The sequence below is a fragment of the Asterias amurensis genome, chromosome 12 (genome assembly GCF_032118995.1).
Source record: "Asterias amurensis chromosome 12, ASM3211899v1".
In the NCBI taxonomy this organism is placed as follows: Eukaryota; Metazoa; Echinodermata; class Asteroidea; order Forcipulatida; family Asteriidae; genus Asterias; species Asterias amurensis.
In genome coordinates, this window is record NC_092659.1 from 803448 (window position 1) to 829033 (window position 25586).

The 25586-nt window shown below is 38.6% G+C and overlaps 1 protein-coding gene across 2 annotated transcripts in view; it reads left to right on the forward strand.

The window, feature by feature from the left end:
* The first annotated feature begins 121 nt into the window (after nt 1-121).
* Nucleotides 122-25586, forward strand: part of LOC139944967 (ATP-binding cassette sub-family C member 5-like) — a 30648-nt gene continuing 5183 nt past the window's right edge. Inside the window, exons 1-22 of one of the 2 annotated variants that reach the window (XM_071942166.1) lie at nt 515-592; nt 693-712; nt 1603-1897; nt 2299-2457; nt 10702-10849; nt 12687-12920; nt 13399-13575; nt 14302-14449; nt 14924-15072; nt 15404-15511; nt 15967-16198; nt 16892-17139; nt 17905-18174; nt 18718-18921; nt 19074-19341; nt 19926-20119; nt 20703-20861; nt 21650-21779; nt 22660-22942; nt 24511-24697; nt 25044-25133; nt 25293-25482. In XM_071942166.1, the coding sequence (XP_071798267.1) occupies nt 1683-1897; nt 2299-2457; nt 10702-10849; nt 12687-12920; nt 13399-13575; nt 14302-14449; nt 14924-15072; nt 15404-15511; nt 15967-16198; nt 16892-17139; nt 17905-18174; nt 18718-18921; nt 19074-19341; nt 19926-20119; nt 20703-20861; nt 21650-21779; nt 22660-22942; nt 24511-24697; nt 25044-25133; nt 25293-25482 (3793 nt within the window). In that variant the 5' untranslated portion in view covers nt 515-592; nt 693-712; nt 1603-1682. Of the gene's footprint in view, nt 350-514; nt 593-692; nt 713-1602; nt 1898-2298; nt 2458-10701; nt 10850-12686; nt 12921-13398; nt 13576-14301; nt 14450-14923; nt 15073-15403; nt 15512-15966; nt 16199-16891; nt 17140-17904; nt 18175-18717; nt 18922-19073; nt 19342-19925; nt 20120-20702; nt 20862-21649; nt 21780-22659; nt 22943-24510; nt 24698-25043; nt 25134-25292; nt 25483-25586 lie in introns of those variants that run through there. The other variant, XM_071942165.1, reaches the window with a different exon arrangement.

Sequence of the window (25586 nt, forward strand, 5' to 3'; positions counted from 1 at the left end):
CGGGATCGGAATCACCAAAACTGCATCAGCTAACCGAGAACAACAGAGGGAGCTAGCTGTGTCCGCTAGACAGTTATGTCATCACCGAATGTATTTTCACCGCACACAGAACGTCCACACGACCTGACTGGATCGGACCTCCCTATATAACCCACATGTTTATTCTCCTCTCACAACTAGGTCATTCTTCAGTCAACGATCAATGCATTGTAGCTTTTTGTCCAGTCATTGTTGTTGGTTGTACGTCCTTGCGCCGTGTGCCACGGAGGGTTCCCCGGTCCATGCTTCTTCCTCCACGCTCAGCCAAAGCCGGAGGTGGAACTACCTCTACTTATGTTTGATATCGAAGGTTCGTAGTTCTACTTACTATATTCTCATACATGTTAGAAATATTGGTTTTTTTTTTACTTCTAATGTTCTAACTCTATTCTAAGTTGTTCTGTTGGTGAGATAGTCATGTTTTGTTTTCTTCACCGTGTCACTGCCCTGCCTGGTGGTACGGTAGCGGTAGGAAGGAGACTCTCTGGTAGTAGAAAATAGACCCAGTAACCTTTCGAAGCGCCCGATCCCAGTTATTGGGTCTACCCTGGAGGTACTCCTAGAACTATTTCGGTTTCGTCCGGCTATCGTCTCCCGTAATACGGGAGACGATAGCCGGACGAAACCGAAATAGTTCTAGGAGTACCCTGGAGGAGTCCAAGCTGGGCTACTGGTTGGACTAGTTTATTGATGACCAGTTAGCTGTTGCAATTGCATGCAATGGAGGTGGACCGACACTTCCACCAACCATGGCTGTTGAGTGTTGTAGCTTTCACATATCAATCATTCATAATGTGTGTTTATTAATATACTACAACAAGTCGTTTTGTTTTTACAACATTTTGAAATGCTATGATTTTGTTGGTTGTCATCTCACAAAGTTGTGACCCCTATTGTGTTTTTTTTTGCCTAGAAGTGTTTTCTGATCAGTTAGGCATTTTGTTGTTTTGCTAAGTGCATGGTGAGTGCGTGTATTTGTTGTTGTTTGTGTATTTTAGTTTGCATTAGACCCAGTTTGGGGCGCTTTACTCCTTTAAAAAAAGAAAATATGTCGTACGACAGAGAATGTCAAAATTCGAAGAAAAAAAGGAGTACAGCGCCCCAGTTACTGGGTCTAGGTATACTATAAGTAAAGTTTGCAAAATTTGTTGGGTTGTAGCCCATTTAAAAGTATTTCCTGAACAGGTTGTATTTATTGCTCTAATATATTTTGTTCTTTTTGAAACTGGAAAAAAATTCATTTAACTGAATATATTTCCATAATTAAATGGTACAGAACACAGATCTACATTTTTTGTAAATTCTGAGTAACGATTTTCAGGCCAGTGTATTGCCTCGTTTTTAAAAGGGCAAGGACACAGAGGCATTTTCTCTGTGGTAAAAGGGCACTCTCTGGAGCGTTTCCAGGGCACCAAGGCAATGACCAGTGGGCATGGAGGTTATCACCTTTGTTGCCTCTGTGAATTATCAGGCCTGGGTTTAATTATTTTTTTTTTTGAATGACCAAACCAATCAGTAATCCTCTCCATAACAATATATTTTTTACTTGTTGCCTTTTTTCAGGTATGAAAGTGTGAGTAGTACCCTGCTGGTGATATCTAAAACCTTTGAAGAAAATAAATCATAAGAAAATTTGCGTAACAATGGGCGACGATACAGCAAAGGCTGGAAAGGGTGATGTCATAGATCACATGACATCTTTCCCATTGGACAACGCTGGACTGGCAGACATTCGGACTGACGAAGATGTTCAGATGAAGCCAGGAGATGGAACGCACATTACGTATCGAAAGGGGAAAGGAATGAAAAAATACAAGAAGAGTTTGAAGAAGTTGGTGCCGTTCAGACCAAAACCAAAGTGAGTACAAAGTGTTTTCGTTTACGTTTATCAACTCTGAAATTCATAAACTTTGTAGTACAGCTACAGAATGTACCAGGATTTGTAGTGCATTTAAATGAACCTGGGGTTGATTTCACTAACTTAGGACTCTCCTAGGACTAAACCTAACTCTTTGTGAAACCGACCCCAAGAACCCTTATCGTGGGAGAGTATTTAACCTCGCAGTGTTTGTAGATCATATAGCAAGTACCCTTGTTGACTGGTTTCACTAGGTTTGTGTGCTACAGTGATTGATTTCATGTAACAAAAAATGTAAAACAATTATTACAGAAAACAAATAATAACAATATTAAAACTACCTGAAATGGAATTTAAGCATGAACAATGTTCTGACTTTGCATCAAAATGTTTGATTTCAGGAAAAAGCCCTTTGTTCCTCTGGACCACAGCGGACTATTCTCGTTTCTAACTCTCTCCTGGATGACGCCAATCTTTAAGAAAGCTGTCAAGAGACCACTTGAGTTGGTAGATTTCTTTACGATGTCTGAGAACGATAGTGGGGATCTAAACGGTCAGAGGTAAGTTGACGAAACTTGATAAAAATGGTAAGCTATGCAATATTTCTGATGAAGGATAAAAGTGTCTACTGCACCGGACTTGAGCTTTGGTGTTTTCTGAGTGTGGGTTCGAGTCCTGGTCATGGCATTTGAAGACACTTTTACCATAGACTGTGTAAGTCTGGTGTGTATTGAAAATGACAAAACAACTCAAACAAAACTGTAGACCTGGAATAACACATTGGCAAAAGTGCATGGCACCACAGCAAATTTTGTGGGTGCCAAGGGTTGTTTAAAGGCCTGTATTTTCCTTAGGATGGGTCATAAAGCAAGAAGTCAACCTCTTTAACTTGACCTGATTTCATTCTCAGTCTGCAAGTCACTTTGTCGGCAAGTCATGTTTTTTTGTTGTGGTATAAAGGACATTCTATACGGGAAATGTCAACTTCCGCGTGTCATAGGACACTAGGAATTACGTGGAAATCTGCTAGTAAAGGGGAAACCTCCTTCCTCTTTGTACCAAAGTGGGTTAAAGGGAAGGTACACGTTTGGTAATTACTCATCACAAATATAACCTAAAAACTGACTTGGTAACGAGCATTGGAGAGCTGTTGGTAGTAAAGAACATTGTGAGAAACGACTCCCTCTGAAGTAACAAAGTTTTTGAGAAAGAGGTAATTCCTCACTGAAATATAAAATAGACTTCTAGCTAGAAGTCTTTTATTCCTATCTGAAAGCACACAAATTCGTCCAACAAGGGTGTTTTTTCTGTCATCATTTTCTCGCAACTTCGATGACTGATTGAGCCCAAATTTTCACAAGCTTGTTATTTAATGCTTATGATGGGATACACCAAGTGAGAACACTGGTCTTTGACAATTACCAAACGTGTACAATGCCTTTAAAGGCAGTGGACACTATTGGTAATTGTCAAAGACCTGCCTTCACAGTTGGTGTATCTCAACATATGCATAAAACAACAAACATGTGAAAATTTGAGCTCAATCAGTCAATATTTTGAGTGTTTACCAAACGTGTACAATGCCTTTAAAGGTCTCTCTACACACCATAAGTGAATGTCGTTGGAGGTCACTTAACCACCACTTAATTCTGAGGAATTTCCATTCACATTGAATCAGTGTTGTAGCCACCGTGGGCGGTGCTGGGCGGGCCTGCCCAGGACTCACAATTTTTGCCCAGCACTCTGAGAAAAATACATTATGCCTCCCAGCACAGATTTCAAATATTGTCCACTTTGCATTGGTCTGAGACACAGCTTACATGTATGACAAGGAGTGAGAAAGAACACAATCCAAAGGCCATTCAACTTATTGCATAGCCCTGTGACACGAACAGTTTGGGAACCTGGCCCCACTTCAGCAATAATTGCCCCATAATTAAACATTAATATTTTGTTGATCTCCTTGCCCCCAGTAGACTTCCAACAAAATTTGATTCACTGCCCACCACTAAAATTGGTCCAGCTACAACCCTGCATTGAATCCCAGAAAACGATGACAAATTGCCACAGTGGTTGGAAGTGATTTTTGTAGGTGAGAGTTGACTCTATTTAAAAATAGGCAAATCCGGGTTATAAACTCGCGCATCAAAGGAAATGTTGTCTTTTAACAGGTGAGGAGAGGACGCAGCGTGATTGAAGGTGTCAGTCACTCTCGAATAAAATGCCTTAAGGGTGCCGTGTGTTTCCTCAGTGATTGTACATGTTGTTCAGGCATGATAACCATCAATCAATCATGTAGGTCAGAGGTCACTCTCAGTCATTAGCTAAAGCAGGGCTCAATGTTTACACTAGACCTTTGGCTTGATGCCAGTGATTTCAGTATGCTCAAGACAGGACAGTGATTTCAGTTTGTTTTTGTTTTGTTTTCAATTCAGCATCTTTGCCTTAAAAGATTGATGATCAAATGTTGTGTCTCATAAAACAAGCGATCAATCTTCAATCTTCAATCTTCTAGTGTTTTGTTCAAATGGACATCCCAAATTTTCATAAATTAACATAAAGTTGAAAAATATAATTTTTAATCTCTGGGGAACTATTAGCTCTTGCTTTTATCAAATAAACATTTACCTGGTTTGATGAGTGCCTTTGACTCAAATAAGTACAATTTTCGGACCAAACATGACATTTTTTTCTAAGAAGTAGTCAGTGACGAAGAAATTAGCAACTTTTCATGTCACAACACTCGTATTTAATATGGATGAAGTTTGTACTACAAATTAAGCACTGCTTTAATAATGTTCAAACTTTATGTCAAAAGCTAGTTTTGCCTAGCTTAACTGAATACAAAACAGAATGCACAAGTAATGAGTTCACACACTGTCAATTTGATGCAAACTGAGGGGTCCAGGGAATTGTATCAATCATGATCATTAAGTTTATGAGTTAAAAATTTTATGACATGTACTCCAGACGGCTGGATTTTAACTGCTCCATACTATAAAATCAGTTAAGCGTATCAGTTTGTCAGAAACATTTATCTTATTAAAGCCATTGGACCCTTTCGGTACAGAAAAAAACAAAAAGTTCACAGATTTACAAATAACTTACAGGGTTTACAGAAGGTAGTGGTGAAAGACTTCCCTTGAAATATTATTCCATGATAACAGTAAAACAATATCGTTAGCGAGAATTATGGATTTATTTTAAACATGTCATGACACGGCGAAACGCGTGGATACACAGGTGGGTTTTCCCGTTATTTTCTCCAGACTCCGATGACCGATTGAGCCTAAATTTTCACAGCTTTGTTATTTGATATAGAAGTTGTGATACACAAAGTGTGGGCCTTGGACAATAGTGTTTACCGAAAGGGTCCAATGGCTTTAATGGTATAGTTATGTAGTTGGTGCATAGGAGAAATGATTGAATGCGGATAGTGGGGAAACTGCTGGCAGTACAACCCTAGAATTGCCTATTGAAGGCACTGGACACTATTTGTAAAGTACTCAAAATAATTGATAGCATAAACACTTAATTGGTAATGAGAAATGGAGAGCTGTTGATATTATACTTTTTGTGAGAAATGGTAAAGCTCCCTCTGAAGTAGTATGGTTTTTGAGAAAGGTTTTTTCTCACTCAAATACTAAAAGACTTAAGGCCTGATGAAGCCTTTTTTTAGGCATCTGAAAAAAACACCTAAATGTTTTGCCGTTTTTGTTTTCCTTTCATTACTGTCTGGCAACTTGAATGACTTAAAGATGCTATGTCGATTTTTGGCCCCAACCATTAAAAAATAGGTTTTTTTTGAGTGAATGGTATTTCAAGGAGTATCACCCGCTCTAACTTTTACTTTTAATGGTCAGAAACCATGACAACAATTTAAAACATTTCTTATAAAACACATAAGAATTGGTCACGTGACATATTGTCGGGATCCCGACAAAAACTAATTTTGAGCACTTTATTTCACAGCTACTAATAATTGGCGGACTTTTTCGAGCAATGGCTCAAATGAAAGCTTGTAACTCTTTGACCCCCATAAAAATACCTATTGAATTTTTAATCAAGATTAAAAATCTGACATAGAATCTTTAATGTCAAAAATATGTTTATTTTAAATTGGTAACATTGAATGATAAATAACATTGAAAAGTGTTGAAATTGGCATTGAAAGAAAATGTGCCAACTGTTGATTTTCGATAAACATCTCAACTATAAAGATCCCTTTTCTCAGTTTTATTCTCTCGCATCTCTTGGTGTGTCTGCTTTCACAACTTTTGAACCAACGGTGATATCAACACGGTATTGAAGTATGAAAACTTACCTAGGTCACCAACGACTCATTTTGCTTTGATCAAGTAACAAGTAAAGGAAGTCAAATGTCACATCAAAATCTTATCAGCGGCAATAATGACCTAATAAATTATTAAAGAGTGTAATTTACATATTGTCCATGTTGCAGTAATGATAAGATGCTAGATCAACAATTGGCAGTATATCTACTTACTAAGCACATAAAGTAATAAAGATTGTCTGAAATGAAGTGTTGGTATCGCTGCAACTCCCTAAGCATAAGGAGGTGAGAGGTTGTCACCAGTGCAAACCGCTCAGTCAGGATTCTCAGATTCAACCTCGTACAGATAAAATAAAAAACAGTAGAATATTTGATATCAAGTAATAAACCACAAGAGCTTCTGACTCGCAGCCCCGAACAAAGATATTGACTCATAGGGAGATATTGCCAATATAGGGCTGGCAGGGTTAGTCATTTAACTTTTTCAGTGACTGGTCAGTAGGACCAGTTTGCTTGGCATTTCACTAGTCCATCACCTTTTCCATGCCTTTTCGTATGCCTATTTCATTGTCAAATTGTTACTGTAACAATTTGGTTTCGCCAATAAAAGAGAAATGTTTCATTATTTTGTCATGGTTCAATGAAAACAGTATAGAAACATGACTCAGCAATGTTGAAAGAACTTTCCGATAATATGTGAAACTGATTAAATTTAAGTACCCTCAACATTTTACTTGATAAACACCTTCAATTTTATTGAATAGTTCATATTGTTAGTCCAAACAATTGACCCTCTATTTATGATAACGATTCGAGATTAAGAACTAAAAATACCCTTGAATGACATTTCCCCTACATATTGCATCAGAAATTCAGCGATATAGCTATTGTAACTAAAAGGCCCAGAAATTGCAGGCATTTCACATGGTTCAGTGCAGCCTGTCAGTGGGCATAGTAGATCAGCAAATACCACTGAGTCAATATACACTGTTAGGGAACTGCCCTGATCTGCACTTTGCCCTACATGATGTATATTCTCACTAAAGATACTGGACACCTTTGGTAATATTGTCAAAGACCAGGCTTCTCACTTGGTGTATCTCAACAAATGCACAAAATAACAAACTGTATAAATAACTGTGAAAGTTTGAACTCAATTGGTCGTTGAAGTTGCGAGATAATAATGGAAGAAAAAACACCCTTGTCACACAAAGTTGTGTGCTTTCAGCTGGTTGATTTTGAGACCTCCAAATCTAATTCTGAAGTTTTGAAATCAAATTCAAATATTTTAGTGGAAAATTACTTCTTTCTCAAAAACTCTGTTACTTCAGAGGGAGCCGTTTCTCACAATGTTTTATACTATCAACCTCTCCCCATTATTCGTTACCAAGTAAGGTTTTATGCTAACAATTATTTTGAGTAATTACCAATAGACTGTGCAAGTCTCGCGCGCACCGGAGCGAGAAAACACGACAACTGAATAACTTAATTTTTTATGAATCAAATCTTCGCTTAAATTTTTTTCTTAATGCCGAATCTGAACAACAAAAATACCAAATAGAGCTTGTTTAAATTAGTTTTAGCTTTATAAACAAATACACAATTATCGGTTAAAGTCTATGTATAGACAAAAGTAAAACTCTGGGACAAGGATGTTTGTTTGATCTTAAGTGTTTTGAAACCCCTTTTGTAAATCTACGCCCAAATGTGAAACTACGGAAAGCTGGTTAATACGCGGACGCACGATGGTCGCAAGGGCGTTAGATAAACGCGTGACGCATTTTAAAGAGGAAGCCGACGCCTACGCGACCAATGAAAAGGCTTTCAACCCCGCGCAACCAAAACAAGCGTCTGCGTAGGTTTCGTGATCGGAGATGGGCACAATTCTTAATTTTTTACAAATAACCTGACCTGAGGTCAAGTTTAAATATCGGATTTTCTTCGTTATTATGTTGACTTTATTTTTACTTTTACATATGTTGTTAATTAGTATTATATTTTTAACAACCATATGTCATTTTTATGGTTATAAACTATATTAAACTAAAGTAATGGACGAAACAAAATCTCCCCAACGTAAAACTCCATAAGGTTGGGACCACAATGGTCCCGGACGTTCAAATCTGCGCGAGACTTGCACAGTCTATAGTGTCCAGTGCCTTTAAAGGGAGTATGCTTTGTCTATTTTTGTCGTGATTAAGCATGGAGGAAGGAAACATGGACGCCTGTGGCTCTATATGGAATAATTAACTCTCACCAAGTTACTGCAAGCGTGCGTGCTATCTCTTTAGATTTACCTTTAAAATAATTACTTAGGACTGATGAGTGAAATGTCTATGTCTTAAAGCCTTTTTAGTTACCAGTATCAATTTTCTTCCGAGAACTATATTTTTTCTTTTAACTTGTTTGTTATCTTAACATTGACCACATGTTGAGGCAGGTGATTCCATAATTCGGCAACCCAGCAACCTGTTTGGACAAGAAGTTTGTCCTCAAAATTAGTCCCTTAAGGAGCTGTTTCTTAAAGAGTTTGTAATTGTGTCTCTTGTGCTTATGTGACATTGTAAAAAGCTCTTCTGGTTTGATATCTTCCACTAGGCTGTTACAAATCTTAAAGATCTCAATTAGATCTCCTCTAATCCTTCAAACTTCCAATTCGATATGAAGGGAGGCGCGCGTGTGCATGGCAGGCAGCAGGTGGGAGGTGAGGGGCAGGCCTGCCCAAAACTAAATTTTTCGCCCAGCACTCTGAGTAGAATACAGTGCCTGCCCAGCACAGATTTCCCCCAAATTGCATTTCAGCAATGATGGCTCCATGTCTGAACTAAAATAATTTGTGTTCATCTGAACATTGCCCTTTGTGGGTTTAGAGTCCACTACTAAAATAAGTGTAGCTTCAATGCTGCATGTCCGTATTCTGAGTAAAAGTTCACAATTCCAGGTACAGCCACATTCCTGCATTGATTATGATGACAAAAGCCTGCTTCACAATAGGTCTCTAAACCGTAAACATTAGTCGTTGGTTTTCGGTGTTCATGTAAAAAGGCTAAAGCCCCTCAAAAGGGCACTCACTGTTTATTACACCGTACACACATATAGCTCCATAGTTACATTGTCCTTCAGCTTACTCTAGATGCACTGTTGTTAACAAGAATGCAAGAGGAGCAAATCCTGTCTGGATTTCTTTGTGTCATCTCATGGCCTAATGGTTACAGATGCAAGCTTTGGTGTTTCTGATCTGGGCCCAGTTTCATGGCTCTCCTCCTTATACCCTTACCTACATTTATGTCTCTTTTGTGATATATCGTTCACAGCAAACAAAAGTTGACACAAGACTTCACGGCAAACAAAACTTCACTAAAGACCTCTCGGCAAAAAGTTGCTGGTTATTTTTTGCCTTGCTGCCCTGGACATAATTATATTTTATGAAATGGTCATGTAATAAAATTGTTTAATAACAATCTAGCCAAATCTCGGTGCTATGTTCTCCAACTTTTGAGGAGATTTGATCAGTTTAAAAGTTGGTCCTGTTAGGCTTGAGAATTTTAGGATAAGTCGGTTGGGGGAAAACAACTGTTTCTTGGTGTTTTTCTGGGGTAAATAGCAAAAATTCCAAGCGGCTGGCCTGCCAATATTTGAACAGAAGAAGTCGCTTGCAGTCGCTTTGGTCTCTAAAGTGCCATTCAAACAACAGCAATTTAACTGTGGTTCTTTGCTTAATTGTTTAGCATGGTTGTAAAATGTAGCAATGTTTGACAGGATACTGCAAGAGAACTTGGATAGTACATGTAGAAACAATTGTTGTCCTTTCACATGAGGTACATTTTGTATAATTTTACAACAATGCTACATTTTAGCATGGGACCCTTGCTAAATTGCTCTTGTGTGAAAGGGGATTAAAGGGTTGATTTCACCATGGAGGAAGCCTGGATGTGTTCTTCCTCCGTCATCTCACATTCCTTTCTTATCCATTTATTTATGTTATCCATTCCACATCCAAGACTGAATTCCACAAAATGTTTTTCTTTCTCAGTGCAGCATCTCTAATTGGAATCAACTCCCATTCTGCTCTTTCAAAATTTGTGTTCTTAAACTTGACTTAAATTCCGCTTTTCAATCTGACAACGTCTGCTCCTTGGTTTCACTATTTAACTTGTTGACCCAGTTTTTAAACATGCATTTAGGTTTGAACTGTTTTTATTTCTTCCTCCATGATTTGAACAAGTGCTAAGACATCTTCCTCCATGATTTGATAGTGCTAAGACATCTTCCTCCATGATTTGATAATGCTGAGACATCTTAGAGACGATTGATTTCATTTGTCATTTGCCTCGGGCCTGCGGTCCAGTGTAAAATTCAAGCCTTGATGTTATTTTATCAGTTTATATTCTAGAATTTGTGAAGTATAGAAATGTTTAGTTGCCTTAGTTAGACCTATATACTTCTTTTTGTTGTGTTTTTCCAGTGACAACAAATAATAAAACATTTGTTTATTGCTGTATTTTGACAGATTTCAAGCATTGTGGGAAGAGGAATTGAAGAAAAATGGTAAAGAGAAAGCATCGTTGAAGAAAGTTTGTCTTCGGTTTGTTCGGACTCGTCATCTAATGAGCCTGTTTTTCCTCCTTATGTCCGTCTCTTGTGTCTTCGTCACCACGGTAAGTCCAAATATTTGTCCATCCCCAAAACTCTCAAAACTTCCCCAAATACACCACTGCCGGACACTGTAGTATATTCCAGTTGAATCCTGCCGGGGCACTATGTGGATTGGTTTTTCAGTCCATACCTCGGTGCCTAGTGGGTTTTCCTGGACAGTTCTTTGGGGTTTTCCTTTCACATCTAAAACTGAAACTTCTTTCCTTGTCTTCACTCCATTGGGTTCTTAGCTAGTACAGTGATTAAGTTCGCTTTTCTAGAAAGCATTGGCTTCACAACTACAATAAATTAATTGAATGAAATCCGAATTGCAAATCAATAATGGTGAAGTGTCTTGCAGAAGAACACAAGTGTCATGACCAGAATTCAAACCCTGAAGGCACGAGAACTTGAGTTCGATAAACTAAACGGCTTGGACACAACACGCCACATACCCATTAGAGAGATAAGAGCTTTAGACTTTTATCTTAATCTAGACTTTTTATGTCTGCCTGGTGACAAAATTTAGCTGCTATTCCGTCTCTAGCACTGATGATACTGTTACCAAAAGCTCATTAAGACTTTAGCGCTGAAGATACTGAGGATGTAACTCCTTCCAGGGGTTACTTTACCAAAAGGTGGAAAAGCTATCTTTTCAACATTCCTCCTGCAGTTTGGATCCTAGCTTCAGACTTTGTTATCAGCAATGACGCATACAGGCACCGACTCCAGCAGCTGATTTCACACAATGCTAGAATTCCTGGAGTTAGGATGAGTAACTCATGAATCCTAGCTTAGGATGGGTTCAATGTGTCCTAAGTCCTAAGATTAAGCCTAAGTTAGGAAGGGTTTGGTGAAATCGACGGCTGGCCTGGAATTTCATTTTTGAATGGGCATGGCCTTCTTTTCATTTTGCAAAGGACACTTCCATTGGAAAATCTTAAAGTCAATGGGAAACGTTTGCAGGGGCAACAAGACCAAGACATGGGGCACCATGGCTTGCTAGTACTTCTAGACCTGCGACTCCGCTCATCAGCCGAGCAGACCAGAACTAGAAGAAAGGCTGCCTGTCTGACACTCTGAGAAATCTTGCGTTGCAGGGCCTATTATTCATTGGTTTCGTGACTCATTTTAAATTCATACCCAGATTTTTTTATGCGAATTTTTGTTAAAATAATTACATCAGATACTGGTTGTACCTTTTCCAGACAGATTAGCATTCAATATTTACAGTTTGGTTTGCTTAAACCATAGAGCAAGGACGTCCTCTATGCTTAGACAAACAGAAGGTAGAATAACTGCATGTTCAGACACCCCCCCTCCTCCCCCCCCCCCCCCGCCCCCCGACAATGATCCAACAATGTATCTTACTTAACTCGTTCAGTGCCCGATTCTTGTTTGCGTTTTAAACCTACAATGCCCAGCTTTACGAATTTGAGCAAAATGCATTTTGCTGATCTGTGTTGCCTCGGTACATGTACATTCCAAAGTCAATAGTGTTTCTACAGTGATAATGCCCTCTTGTCAGGCCTTCTTCAGTGATAATGCCCTCTTGTCATGATTGTGATAAACATGAATATTATGGGTTGTACACGTACGTGTGATTGATGACACTTTTTAGTTCATACATGACATAAAAAAGATTGTACAACGACATTATACAAGAATGGCGCTTTCAGAATACATAAAATAGATTGTACGTGTATAAAACCTAGGGTTCAAAATGCAAACAAAAGCGAGTACTGAAGAGTTACTATCAAGACAATATATTAACAAAAACTAAACTAAAATTCCTTAAAAAATAAGTAAAGCAGGCAAAGAGGATTAAAATTTGATCTTTGTGTTTTGTTTCCTAACCAGGCAGTATTAGTCCAGCGTCTCTTAGAGTACACCGAAGCCGAGGAACAGAATATTGGATATGGATTAGCCATCGTCTTCTCAATCCTAGCGCTAAACTTCATACGTATTTTCTGCGATGCTACCTATTGGACTACAAGCTTTCGTACGGCTACGCGTCTCCGTGGTGGAATTCTCACCATGATGTTTAAGAAGATTGCCAGGCTACGAAGTCTTCAAGACAGGACAGTTGGCGAGGTTTGAATTCTTTATTTCAGTTCTAAGAGGGCTCAAATGTATGGGTGGGAAAGTCCACTACACTTCAGGCGCTTGTAGCTCAAAACTTTTCCTGGACCAGACAATGTGTTTCAAGGCCGGAGTCAAAATGAGTATTAAACACAGTTTTATATTTGAGCTGTTCTCAGAACAAGCACTAAGATTGATCTCAAATTTGTTATATTTTTTCAAAACTCAGCAGAATTGACATGGCCTTTGGTAAAGGGCACATCCATTGGAAAATCTTGTAAGTTGTTGTCTGGGGTGGGGGGGGGGGGGGGGAGGGGAGGACAACTTTAACCTTATTCTGGTAAGCATAATTTTGTTATGCTTAGCTACTTTTGGGGCTTAAGCAGCTGTATTCAATTGTGTCCAGGACAATAGAGGCCATGGCAGGCCGTGGAAATTACCATATAAGACATTAAACCAATAATATTGTTTCTTTTTTCTTATATTTTAGATAGTGAACATCTGCACCAATGACAGTCAGCGCATCTTTGATGCCTTAGTGATTGGTACAATCCTCATCTCGTCTTGTTTCTTATTACTGTCTTGTATCATCGCAGTCTCTGTGATTATTGGACCAGCTGCCTTGATTGGAACGCTAGGAACGTTTCTTATCATCACACCACTACAGGTACTAACATCAATAATGTTGGCGAGGCGTGGCCGAGGGGTTTAGTGTTTCTAAGCGACAGAGTGGTGAAGAGTGTTTAAAGGCACTGGACACCTTGTCAAGGACCAGTGTTCTCACTTGGTTTATCCCAACATATGTATAAAATAAAAAATCTGTGAACATTTTGACTTGATTGGTTTTCAAAGATGCAAGAAAACACTGGAGAATAATGAGAGAAAAAAAACACCCTTGTTGCACAAATTTGTGTGATTTCAAATGCCTGACAAAAGTCTTCAGGTCAGAAGTCATTTATTATTTGTGTGAGAAATTATCTCTTTCTAAAAAACTATGCAACTTCAGAGGGAACTATGTTTTAGACTATCAACGGCTCTCCGTTGCTTGTTACCAAGTAAGGTTTTATGCTAACAATTATTTTGAGTAGTTGCCAATAGTGTCCAGTGCCTTTAAGATGCTTGGGTGGATTTCACAAAAAGTTAAGACTTGTGTAATCTCGACTTAGGACGAGTTACTCGTCGTAACTTAGGACTAGCCATACGTTTTTAATATCTCATAGGACTAGTCCTAAGTAAGGACCAGTCCTAACTCTTTGTGAAATCAACCCCAGGTCTCTTTATATGGATTCAGAGGTTTCAGTGTAGAGTCAGCACTGCTCTGATTGGTTCTTCTGCTCAAAGGAGAACTATGGTTGGTGGGCTCACAGTTATAATGTCAACTATTTTGTTTCAGATGATCATGGGAAAGGTCTCGGCCAAGTTTCGTCAGCGAGGGATTTTAGTCACTGATGAGAGAGTTCAGAAGATGAGTGAAGTGCTGACTTTCGTCAAACTTATCAAGATGTATGCTTGGGAGGAACCATTCGCCAAGAAAGTCGCAGGTTGGAATAGTACTTGAATCTTAGAATAGTTTTTAGAATAGTACTTTATTTATTGTTTGCACTAAACTTAAAAAAAAAAAGGCTTTCAAAACCATAGATAAATGTATGTTTTCGCGCTCCCAAGCTTGCACGCTTTGCGATCACAGTTCAGGTTGTTTTTTTCTACAGCTAAATGTACAGCTAAATGTACACATACATGTAGGGTTCGAATTTTGTAGCTCCAAAGGTTTACCGAACCAGAATTTTACAACTTAAGAATCTTAATGAGGAAGATCTTTCTACAAAGTGTAACATGTATTCTTATTTGACAAATTATTCAATGAGTTATCTTTATTGTGCTCTATACAAGCACCTCCTCCTCCATGGTCTGCAAATTGCTTCCCCAGAAAAGAATAACTTTAATTAACAGAAACGAATCTTATCTGTGTTGATCTTTCCATTGGGCCAATAATCTGTTACCTATTCTTTGCACAGCTATTCGAGCCAAGGAACGTCGTCTTCTGGAGACAGTTGCATACATGATTAGTTTCAGTCTATCACTGGTTCCGCTGGTACCCAACGTGGCGACGGTGTTGTCCATCATTATTCACATCAGCTTTGGAAACACTCTGACGGCAGCTGAGGTATGTTCCCAACAAAGTGTTTGTTTCTTTGAAAATTCAAAGTAAAGTTATTGTTGAAGTGCACCCTCCCTCAAGTCAGTGGTTTTCTCGAAGGAGACCGCATCCTTCAAAATTTGTTAAAGCGCCAAGGCATCCAAGTCTGCTCTCAGTAAGATTTAAAACTTTGCATGGTGGAAATACGATTCGCAAAGGTTTGCAGTAACACCATGTAATGACTATCTCTAATTTAGTTGGGGGTGGTTCTGAAAAGAACCATTGGCTTCAACTCTTTCAAGTCAGCTCTCGCTGTCATGCTAATAATAATATTGTGTATTACTTTTATTTTTTACAGGCCTTTACTCTTATAGCTGTTTTGAATACATTGAGAGTTGTTCTTGGACCGACTCCGTTTGCTGTTCGTCTTCTGGCAGAGTCATCTATCGCACTGAGAAGGATAAAAGTAAGTTCACATCATAATAATAATAATAGTGGCTTTTTATATAGCGCCCAAATCCGTCTCTCAGTGACGATCAAATCTTTTAACTTCCATTTTTTTCCTGCAAGGTAAGTGGGACTACGTTTGAATTATGAGACCTACTTCATAGCACCATGTTATGGGTGCTGTGGTGCAATATGCTGCCAATCAAACCAGGAACACCGGGGTGAACCCTTTTCTTTTTTAGATAAGTGCACTGGGTTTTTTTATGTGCATTACACAACACACAGGACCAACGGCTTTACGTCCCATCCGAAGGACGAAGCAATGGTTGAGTATATTTCTAATTTATAAAAATATTAATAAAATATATATATATTTGTTTACTGTTTGGGTTTGAACAAAGAAAAATTTACAAAGGCAAGACATGAACGACCTCCAGATTAACGTTCAACCCCCAATTTTCAAATTTTTTATAGAGTGTCTTGGACATGGAAGACATTGCCCCGCTTCAACAAATGGCACCAAACGGCAAATACAGTGTCGTCATTGAAGGCGCTACCTTTGCCTGGGATAAGCTGAAGTCTCTTAATGACGAGATTGAAGATGAGATTAATGACGAGATTGAAGATGAAGAAATTGATGATAAAGAGGTTGCAAATGGAATGGATGTAGATGCAGTCTCAGTCTCAGTTGATGATGCAAAACCTGGTAAGTATGTTAAGAGGTTATAGCAACCTCATTCTCAGTGGTGTACGATTTCATCGCACCATTTTTCCCCAAGGAAAGACATGCATGATCAGGCTTTTCACTTTGAAGTACTGCGATTATGGAAAAAAGATAACACTTTTTATCCAAAAGAATTTAAACCAGAGAAGCGTTACTGTTTCATATAGTGTGTTCCAGTTGCACATAATGCTTCCTGCATGTTATTTTTACAGGTTTTGGTTTTAGGTTTATATCTACAACTATAGCATTGAAACAACAGTGGATTCCAATTACCAAATGTATACAATCCCTTAAAAAACACAAAGGCTACAATCCCAAGCAAACTGCTTTGGCTATTCCCTGTTCACTTCCCCCGTTACAACAAACATTCCCTTCTCCCGTCCCCCTGCTCAATGTTGATGGGAACACAGAAGACCCTGTAAGGAGAGCCACCATTGAAAGGGGGTACTGGGGTCGCTTTCACAAATAGTCTTAACTTAGGACTATTCATAGGAGACATATTCAAAACTTAAGACTAATCCTAAGTTAGGATGAGTAACTCGTCCTAACTCGAGATAAGACAAGTCTTAACTCTTTGTGAAATCCTCCCCTGGGGCCATGGTGCAGGGGTGCAACTAGATTTGGCCGGAATTGTAGCTAGATTCTTGTAATTACTTTCCGGTTGTTCACTAACAGGGAATGGTGTCTCAAAAGATGGTCCTAGTGTCACGTCAGTATCGAGCGCTAGAGAGGACAGCGCTGAATTTGAAGACATTCCGCTGACCGGAAATGGAAACTCAAACAACAATGCTGATTCCTCACTGAGTAATGGAAAAGCAGCTGCAACCCGGAAGGGGTCAAGGTTGAATGCAAATGGTGACGTTGTCAATGTTGATGATTCAAAGATCGAGACGCTCTTTAATATCGATCTCACTCTTGAAAAGGTACAGTTGTTTCTCTCAAATTTAAATTAAATTTGCGATCTGTCGTCCAAAAGTTAATTTCCAATGGATCAAAAACATTAAGATTGTTTGGGGATTTTCTTTTCATGCGAGATCGTAAGACCGTAAGACCACTTCAAGGTGAGGGTTCCACTTAACTGGTTTGGGCTGTAGACCAAAATCAACTGTCACCAGGCGCTCGTTGCCACCTGCTCCTGGGGCTGAAGCATGGGTTACCCCCTTCACAGTCCGTAATGATGTAGGCATGGGTATCACCCACTAGGAGCCTGACTGATGAAGTAGAATGCACTACCTTCCCAACTTTTTATGGAGCAATTATGGTAGCAATTTTCTGTTTGTAATGATTGCTATAAGAGAAGGGGTTTGCCCCCCCCAGTGTTGCTGACAGTGGCTACTGAATATGCCACAGCACCCTTAAACCATCAGAAGGTGCTACGTAAATGGGTCTCAAAATTCAAAACAAAGCTTTCCTTACCCCATTTTTCTGATAAAAAAATTATGAATTGTGTTGCGAAGTACATATTCTCTGCTTTTAGGGTAAAGGAAACCCAAATATAATTTAATATTTTATTCTTGTTTACCTCTCCTTTTTTGTATCACAAGTTTACATTTTGTTATTGTTGTAACCCTTCCCCAGGGTATGGGGCTTCTTCCCCAGGGTATGGGGCTTCTTCCCCAGGGTATGGGGCTTGTTCCTTTTTTTTGTAAAATAAAATTCTATACAATACAATTATTATGACTCCGCAGGGTAAACTGACTGGAGTGTGTGGTGCAGTAGGTAGTGGCAAAACCTCAATTATCTCAGCTATCCTCGGACAAATGCACACCATGCAAGGCTCATGTTTAGTCTCTGGCTCATTTGCATACGCTGCTCAAGAGCCGTGGATATTCAACGCAACGCTCCAAGAGAATATTCTATTTGGCGAGGAGATGGACGAGGAGCGATATGAAAAAGCTATCTATGCGTGTTGCTTGACGCAAGACTTGGAAATACTGACGGATGGTGATATGACGGAGGTATGAATCTTTTTTTTCATTTTTTCATGTCTTATCGCCCGAATTCACAAAGTTGCTAGAAGACACTGGATACCTTCGGTAATGGTCAAAGACCAGTCTTCTCACTTGGTGTATCTAAAAATTTGCACAAAATAACAAACCTGTGAAAATTTGAACTCAATTGGTCGTCGAAGTTGCGAGATAATAATAGAAGAAAAACACCCTTGTCACATGAAGTTGTGTGCCTTCAAATGCTTGATTTCGAGACCTCATGTGAGAGGTTTCGAAATCAATTCAAGTATTTTACTGAGAAAATACTTCTTTCTAAAAAAGTATGTTACTTCAGAGGAAGCCGTTTCTCAGAATGTTTTTTATACTATCAACAGCTCTCCATTGCTCGTTACCAAGTAAGTTTTTATGCTTACAATTATTTTGAGTAGTTACATATAGTGTCCAGTACCTTTAAGCTCAACAAGTAGTTAAGCAGAGAAGTATGAACCGGCTTTTGATTTTGAGAATATACTAGTTATGAAAAATTTCACCCCAAAATTGTTCCCTCACTAGATTGGTGAGCGAGGAATCAACTTGAGCGGTGGTCAGAAGCAGCGTGTGAGTCTGGCGAGGGCAGTATACGCCGATCGTGATGTCTACTTACTCGATGACCCTCTGAGCGCAGTCGATTCTCACGTTGGATTGCATATCTTCAACGAGTGCATCAAGGGCGCCCTCAATGGAAAAACAATTCTTTTTGTCACTCATCAACTTCAGGTAACGTCAACAATTTATTGCCATTAATTTTCAAAGTGATTACCAAATGTATACCTTCTCTTTTAAGAGGATTTGACATTGACTCTTAGAGTAATTACTAAACGTCATAAGCCTTCCCTCTTAATCAATAAGTAATGTGATCTTCTTGACAGTATCTCAAAGACTGCGACATCATCTTGACCATGAGCCAAGGTAGTATCAAGGAGAGAGGTACCCATGAGGAGTTGATGGTGGATGGGACGGAGTACGGTCGTCTCATCCAGAAGCATCATGCTAAGGCAGAGACTGAAGACAATAACAATGCTGAGGATCTCGAAGGAGACGGTGATGCTGGATCTAAGTTCAAGAGAAGTCTCAGCACAATGTCTTCAAGGAGTAACGCTAGTACTTCATCTCAGATGTCAGAGGACAGGGTAGAGGGTAAGGAAAAACAATCAGTATTCAATACATGCACAGGGTATCTCCAAACAAAATATACATTTTTAAAATGGCTGCTGAATAAAGAATATACCCTTTACAAAAGTGAGCAGTGCTCACCCAAGCACAAATTATTATCAGACTTTTTGGTGTCATATGAAAGTTGAATCCATAAGCTATCCATACACCTAAACCTTTTCCCCAAGAATCATATATTTTTTATTCGGCAGCCATCTCAAAAGTGTATAGTTTCTTTTTGAGACGCGCGGTAGTTACAGGATAAAACATCTTTGTTGTTTGATTAGATGATCTTCCTAACCCGCCTTGCAAATCATCGGCTAAACCTCATCATAACTGTTAACTGCCACATACCGCTGTGCGAGACACATCAATTGGAAGAACATTGACACATCAATTGGAAGAACATTGGTCAATGTCTTCATCAAGGCTGCATGGCTACATTGAGTTTAGTCTTAAATGAGTCTAGTGTAGTGCAGTCACGGATGTGGACGGGGAGGTTGTTCCAGAGAAGGGAGAGAACACTGATAACCAATTCCTCTATTTTCAATCTGTTTTTTTTTTTGTAGATGGCAAGTTAGTAGAAGCTGAAGATCGATCAGCAGGTACTGTTGGTTGGGTGACGTATAAAGGATATGCTAAAGCTGCAGGTGGTTACGCCATGGTGCTTCTAGCTTTCTTGACATACATTCTTGTCATCGGCGGTCTGAACTTCAACAATTGGTGGCTGTCGTTCTGGCTGAATCAAGGAAATGGAACTGGGGTATGTTAATAATTATAACTAGTAATAAAAATATTATTAAGACAGCATTTATGTAGTGTATTATGGAAATGAGATTCCTCGATGCATTTTACAATTTAAAAAGGCTATTTTTACAAAGATACACGACAGACAAAAATAATAAGTCAGTTGTAAACAAAGATTGAAAATGTAACCACTAAAACTTACTTAAGAACAAATGGCTCCAAAAGTAAAAACAGCATTAAAAATGACTTATTTCAAAACACTGCCACAAAAGTAACAAACTATGAAGTATATAATCAATACACAAAAAACTTTGTAAATAAACACACCAGTAATGAGCTAGAACACAAACAATAAATTTCTATTCGCACGATTTGAAAACTGCAACTTTGTTGTGACACCCACTACTAACATATAAGATTCGAATTGCCACTGGGGTTTTCCCTACATCTGAAACTTCCTTCCTTGTCTTCTCTCCATGGGGGTTCTTGGTTAGTTCAATGATTAAGTTTGTTTTTCTGAGAGTCCATGGCTTCACAACCAGTTTTAATAGATGAAAAATGAATACTGAATAACTTTTGACCTCACTATTTGTTGACAGATAGAAGTGAACTCCACAGATCCTAACGAGCCACCAACAACGATTTTTATCGGAAGTATATCGGACAATCCTCAGCTGAACTTCTACATGTTAATCTATGGTGTCACCCTTATTGCTACCCTCATATTTGGTGCCTTGAAAAGTGGAGTTCTCATGAAGGTATTTATAACTTCTCGCACCCCCCCCCCTCTCTTTCCCTAGTCTACGGGTCGGAAGCGTTTTGAAGTTTGCCCATTCTTGTTAAGTTGGGGAGATCAGAGCGCAATTTTATAAAGCCTGTAAGCACAAAAACTTGCTAAATAGGTTACCAGTGTAAATTACCCTAAGATTACATTGTTATGACTGGTGCCCCACTCAATTTGTGCTTAGCAAAGAAATTTGTCAAGCAGTATATTCTTCTATATTCCATCTTGATATCCCGGGCAATTACATTTGTATAGCGAGCTTTCTGTCTTCCCCTTTTCCTTCGTACATGTCTTTGTGCGTGCCTTTAAAGGCAGTGGACACTATTGGTTATTGCTCAAAATAATTATTAGCATAAAACCTTACTTGGTAATGAGTAATGGGGTGCTGTCGATAGTGTAAAACATTCTGAGAAACGGCTCCCTCTGAAGTGCTATAGTTTTTGAGAAAGAAGTAATATTCCACGAATTTGATTTCAAGACCTCAGATTTAGAACTTGAGGTCTCGAAATCAAGCATCTGAAAGCACACAACTTCGTGTGACAAGGGTGTTTTTTCTTTCATTATTATCTTGCAACTTCGATGAACGATTGAGCTCAAATTTCCGCAGGTTTGTTATTTTATGCATATGTTGAGATACACCAACAGTGAAGACTAGTCTTTGACAATTACCAATAGTGTCCACTGTCTTTAATACCAGAGCAAATTGTTTTATTTGGCTGACCCCTTCTAAGCGAATTCTCTACATTTCATTCTCTTCTTCAGATTCTTTTGAAGGCTTCATCAACGATGCACGACACCGTCTTCATTAAGGTGTTCAGAAGTCCGATGAGTTTCTTTGACACTACCCCGACAGGACGAATTCTTAATCGATTCTCAAAGGATTTGGATGAAGGTAGGCATATCTGTCTTTTCAAGTGTAGCAGAAATTCAACTTAAAGGGTCTATATACGTTTTGTAATGACTCTGAAAATTAATTTACAAAAACTTACCAATCAAAGGATTTGGATGATTGAAGGCATTAGTGGATTTCTTAATTAAAATTATTATAACTAGTTGTTATATAGCACATCTTACATTAACCGTATCAATGCGCTTTACATAAGGGCCCCAGGGTGACACCACAAAGAGTTAAGACCATTTTTATCTCAAGTTAGGTTGAGTTACTCGTCCTAACTTAGGACCAGCCTTAAGTATTAATTAGCAGGATGCTGTGCTGTGCGCGGCATTCTGATAGATGATGAAAATCCTTTACACGAATGTTTTGAAATGTAATGTGGGTGAGGGTGTTATACGCCTCTCTTAATATTTATGCATGACGTCATAATTCTAAACCCAAATGAGGCTATGGCGTCACTACTTGCAGTGGCTGCGCCCACAGCCTCGTTTTGGGTTAGATTGATGACGTACCTTAGCACCCATATTAAGAGAGACTTATTCGGAGGGACAGAGGTTATAATAACTTTGTATAAATGGATTAGGAATTGTACTTAAAATGATTGAGGATGTTAAGCTGGGTAGTTGGATGTAATGTTGTAGGCCCATATTATTTTAGTTTTTTTGTTGTTGGTGTGTTTGTCTCTTCATTTCGTTCTTTTAGATTTGTAAATTATTGATTAGTGTAACAAAAATTTTAGTGTTACAGGGGTGTGGGTAACACAAGATAGTTGTTTGATTGTGTGTTACCCTGTTGGTCTAATTATTATGCTAAAGATTGGAATATTGAACGTCTTCTGGAGAAATGTTCTCATTGTTTTTCTTTTTCTTTACTCCAGTCGATGTTCAACTTCCGACTAACTTGGAGCTGTTTACACAAAACACTTTCCTCATCTTATTCGCTCTGGCCACAATCTGCATCATCTTCCCTTGGTTTTTGATCGCCATGGTTCCAATAGCCTTCTTCTTCGGAGTGATCTTGTATTATTATCGCCAAGGGGTGCGTGACATGAAACGAATCGAGAACATAACTCGGTCACCGTGGTTCTCACACATCATGGCCACTGTACAGGGTCTTAACACCATACATGCTTACGACAAGACGGAACAATTCATCAACAAGTGAGTCATTTCTTGTGAAACTTTTGTAAAATCTTTAAAAAACATCGTAAAATCTTTAAATGCGTTTCCTAGTTTCACTGGATTCCAAACTTGATGCAAACTGGTTACGGTTTGGGGCGTTTAGCCAATTAATTGTTTAACCAGTTTGAAAACTTTGCATGGAATGAGAATCAGGTTTACGATAGTACCATTTGTAATTCTCTTCTCTTTTTAGTAGTGTGGTTCTGAGAAGAACAGGTGGTTGACAACTCAACATTTTGATCTGTATGCTTTGATGACGATCCTGAAGACGATCATTTATCAAATTTCACTCTGAAAGAGTTTCAGAAAAAGATTTTACACCATTTTAACGTGATATTAGAGACTTTCTGTTTCTTTTTCATCTCAGATTCAAATTTTTTGGGGAAAAACTGATATAATTTGCCATAACCACATTACTTCAAAGTATTACTGCTAGGGTTTCTCTTTTTAGCTGGTTTATTCCATAGTGGGGTTTCAATGTATAAGAGGGTTCCCACAACACCCTGTGCATTTTTAAAGTGTCTTTTAGTGGTTTATCTAATATTTATCTTTACTTATTGTCGTCTTCTTATATAATGTTCATTTGTACCCCGCGGTGGTGCAATTTTTGTGTATTTTATCTCTGCTATTTTTATCAATATTGTTATCTTGTAATGCCACATTATTCAGCTTCGTGCTGCCAGTTGGTTTTTTAATAAAAATGAATGAATGAATGAAAAAAGGATTTTCAAAATTCTTAATCCTTTCAAAAGCTGCTGTAGGCTTCTAACTAATAATAAGATTGATTATCAAACATATACCTTCCCTGATTGATTATCAAACATATACCTTCCCTGATTGATTATCAAACATATACCTTCCCTGATTGATTATCAAACATATACCTTCCCTGATTGATTATCAAACATATACCTTCCCTGATTGATTATCAAACATATACCTTCCCTGATTGATTATCAAACATATACCTTCCCTGATTGATTATCAAACATATACCTTCCCTGATTGATTACCAAACATATACCTTCCCTGATTGATTATCAAACATATACCTTCCCTGATTGATTATCAAACATATACCTTCCCTGATTGATTATCAAACATATACCTTCCCTGATTGATTATCAAACATATACCTTCCCTGATTGATTATCAAACATATACCTTCCCTGATTGATTACCAAACATATACCTTCCCTGATTGATTACCAAACATATACCTTCCCTGATTGATTATCAAACATATACCTTCCCTGATTGATTACCAAACATATACCTTCCCTGATTGATTACCAAACATATACCTTCCCTGATTGATTACCAAACATATACCTTCCCTGATTGATTACCAAACATATACCTTCCCTGATTGATTACCAAACATATACCTTCCCTGATTGATTATCAAACATATACCTTCCCTTTAAGTAAAACACAATGTAATGACAATTGTAAACTCACGCATAGCATAAGTGTTATTTTAGGACATACAACGTTTTTGCACCAAACACAATGATAGTCATGATGTCTTTATCTTACCCCACCAGATACATCCATCTTCTGGACACCAACGCTCATCCTTACTTGACGTTCCGTGTAGCCTCTCGTTGGGCCGGTCAGCGGCTAGAGTTACTGGTCATCACAGCCTCGTTGTTGACCAATCTATTTGTGGTCTTCTCTTATGGTATTGTGTCACCTGCTCTAGCTGGACTGGCTGTGTCCTATACTATACAGGTAAGAACAATAACAGTGGTGAATTACGGGGATGTGCTTTCTGCGTTTTTTAATCGGAAATCCCTTTTTTTAAACCCCAAATTTTAAAATGTTTCCCATGGCAACATGGAATATCTCATGCATATACCTTGCAGGAAAATACTGGATGTTAAGCGCCTTGAGCATTATACGCCTCTCTTAATATTTATGCATGCCGTCATAATTCTTCCCCAAAATGAGGCTATGGGGGCAAGTCCCCCATCACTTGAGGTGGCTGCGCCTATCGCCCCGTTGAGTGACGGATATGAGTGCTATTGACATGCAATGTATATTTATATTTATGATATCATTATTTGTACTCGGTCAGATTACAGGATTGCTTCAGATTACAGTCTTAATGGCTTCAGAAACCGAGGCAAGATTTACATCAGTGGAACGAATTCTCAGCTATACAAGGGTGAGTAGGTCAAAGGGAACAGAGGAGGGGTTTTGGAACCTAGCAAAAGCTGTCAGTAAAGCCGGCCACAGGTCGACCTTGCGTCAACAAAAAACAGTCGATGAGCTAAGACCATCGGGAACTTTTTAGTTAAAAAAGTTCTTTTCCCTTTTAATTCAGGTTCTGGAATCCGAAGCCCCGGCTCATATCAAAGAAACCAAACCAGACGATGACTGGCCGCAGCAAGGAACCATCAAATTCAAGAAGTATAAGATGCGTTACCGTGACAACCTACCGTTGGTCATCAAGGGGATTGATTGTCAAGTACGACCCAAAGAGAAAATCGGCATTGTGGGAAGAACTGGCTCTGGTAAGATATGATGGTTTATTGGATTGGTCAGCAATTTATTTTGATGCATTTATTTCCATACTCTTGTTAAAAGATACGTTTGGTAATCACTACAGCAGCTTATA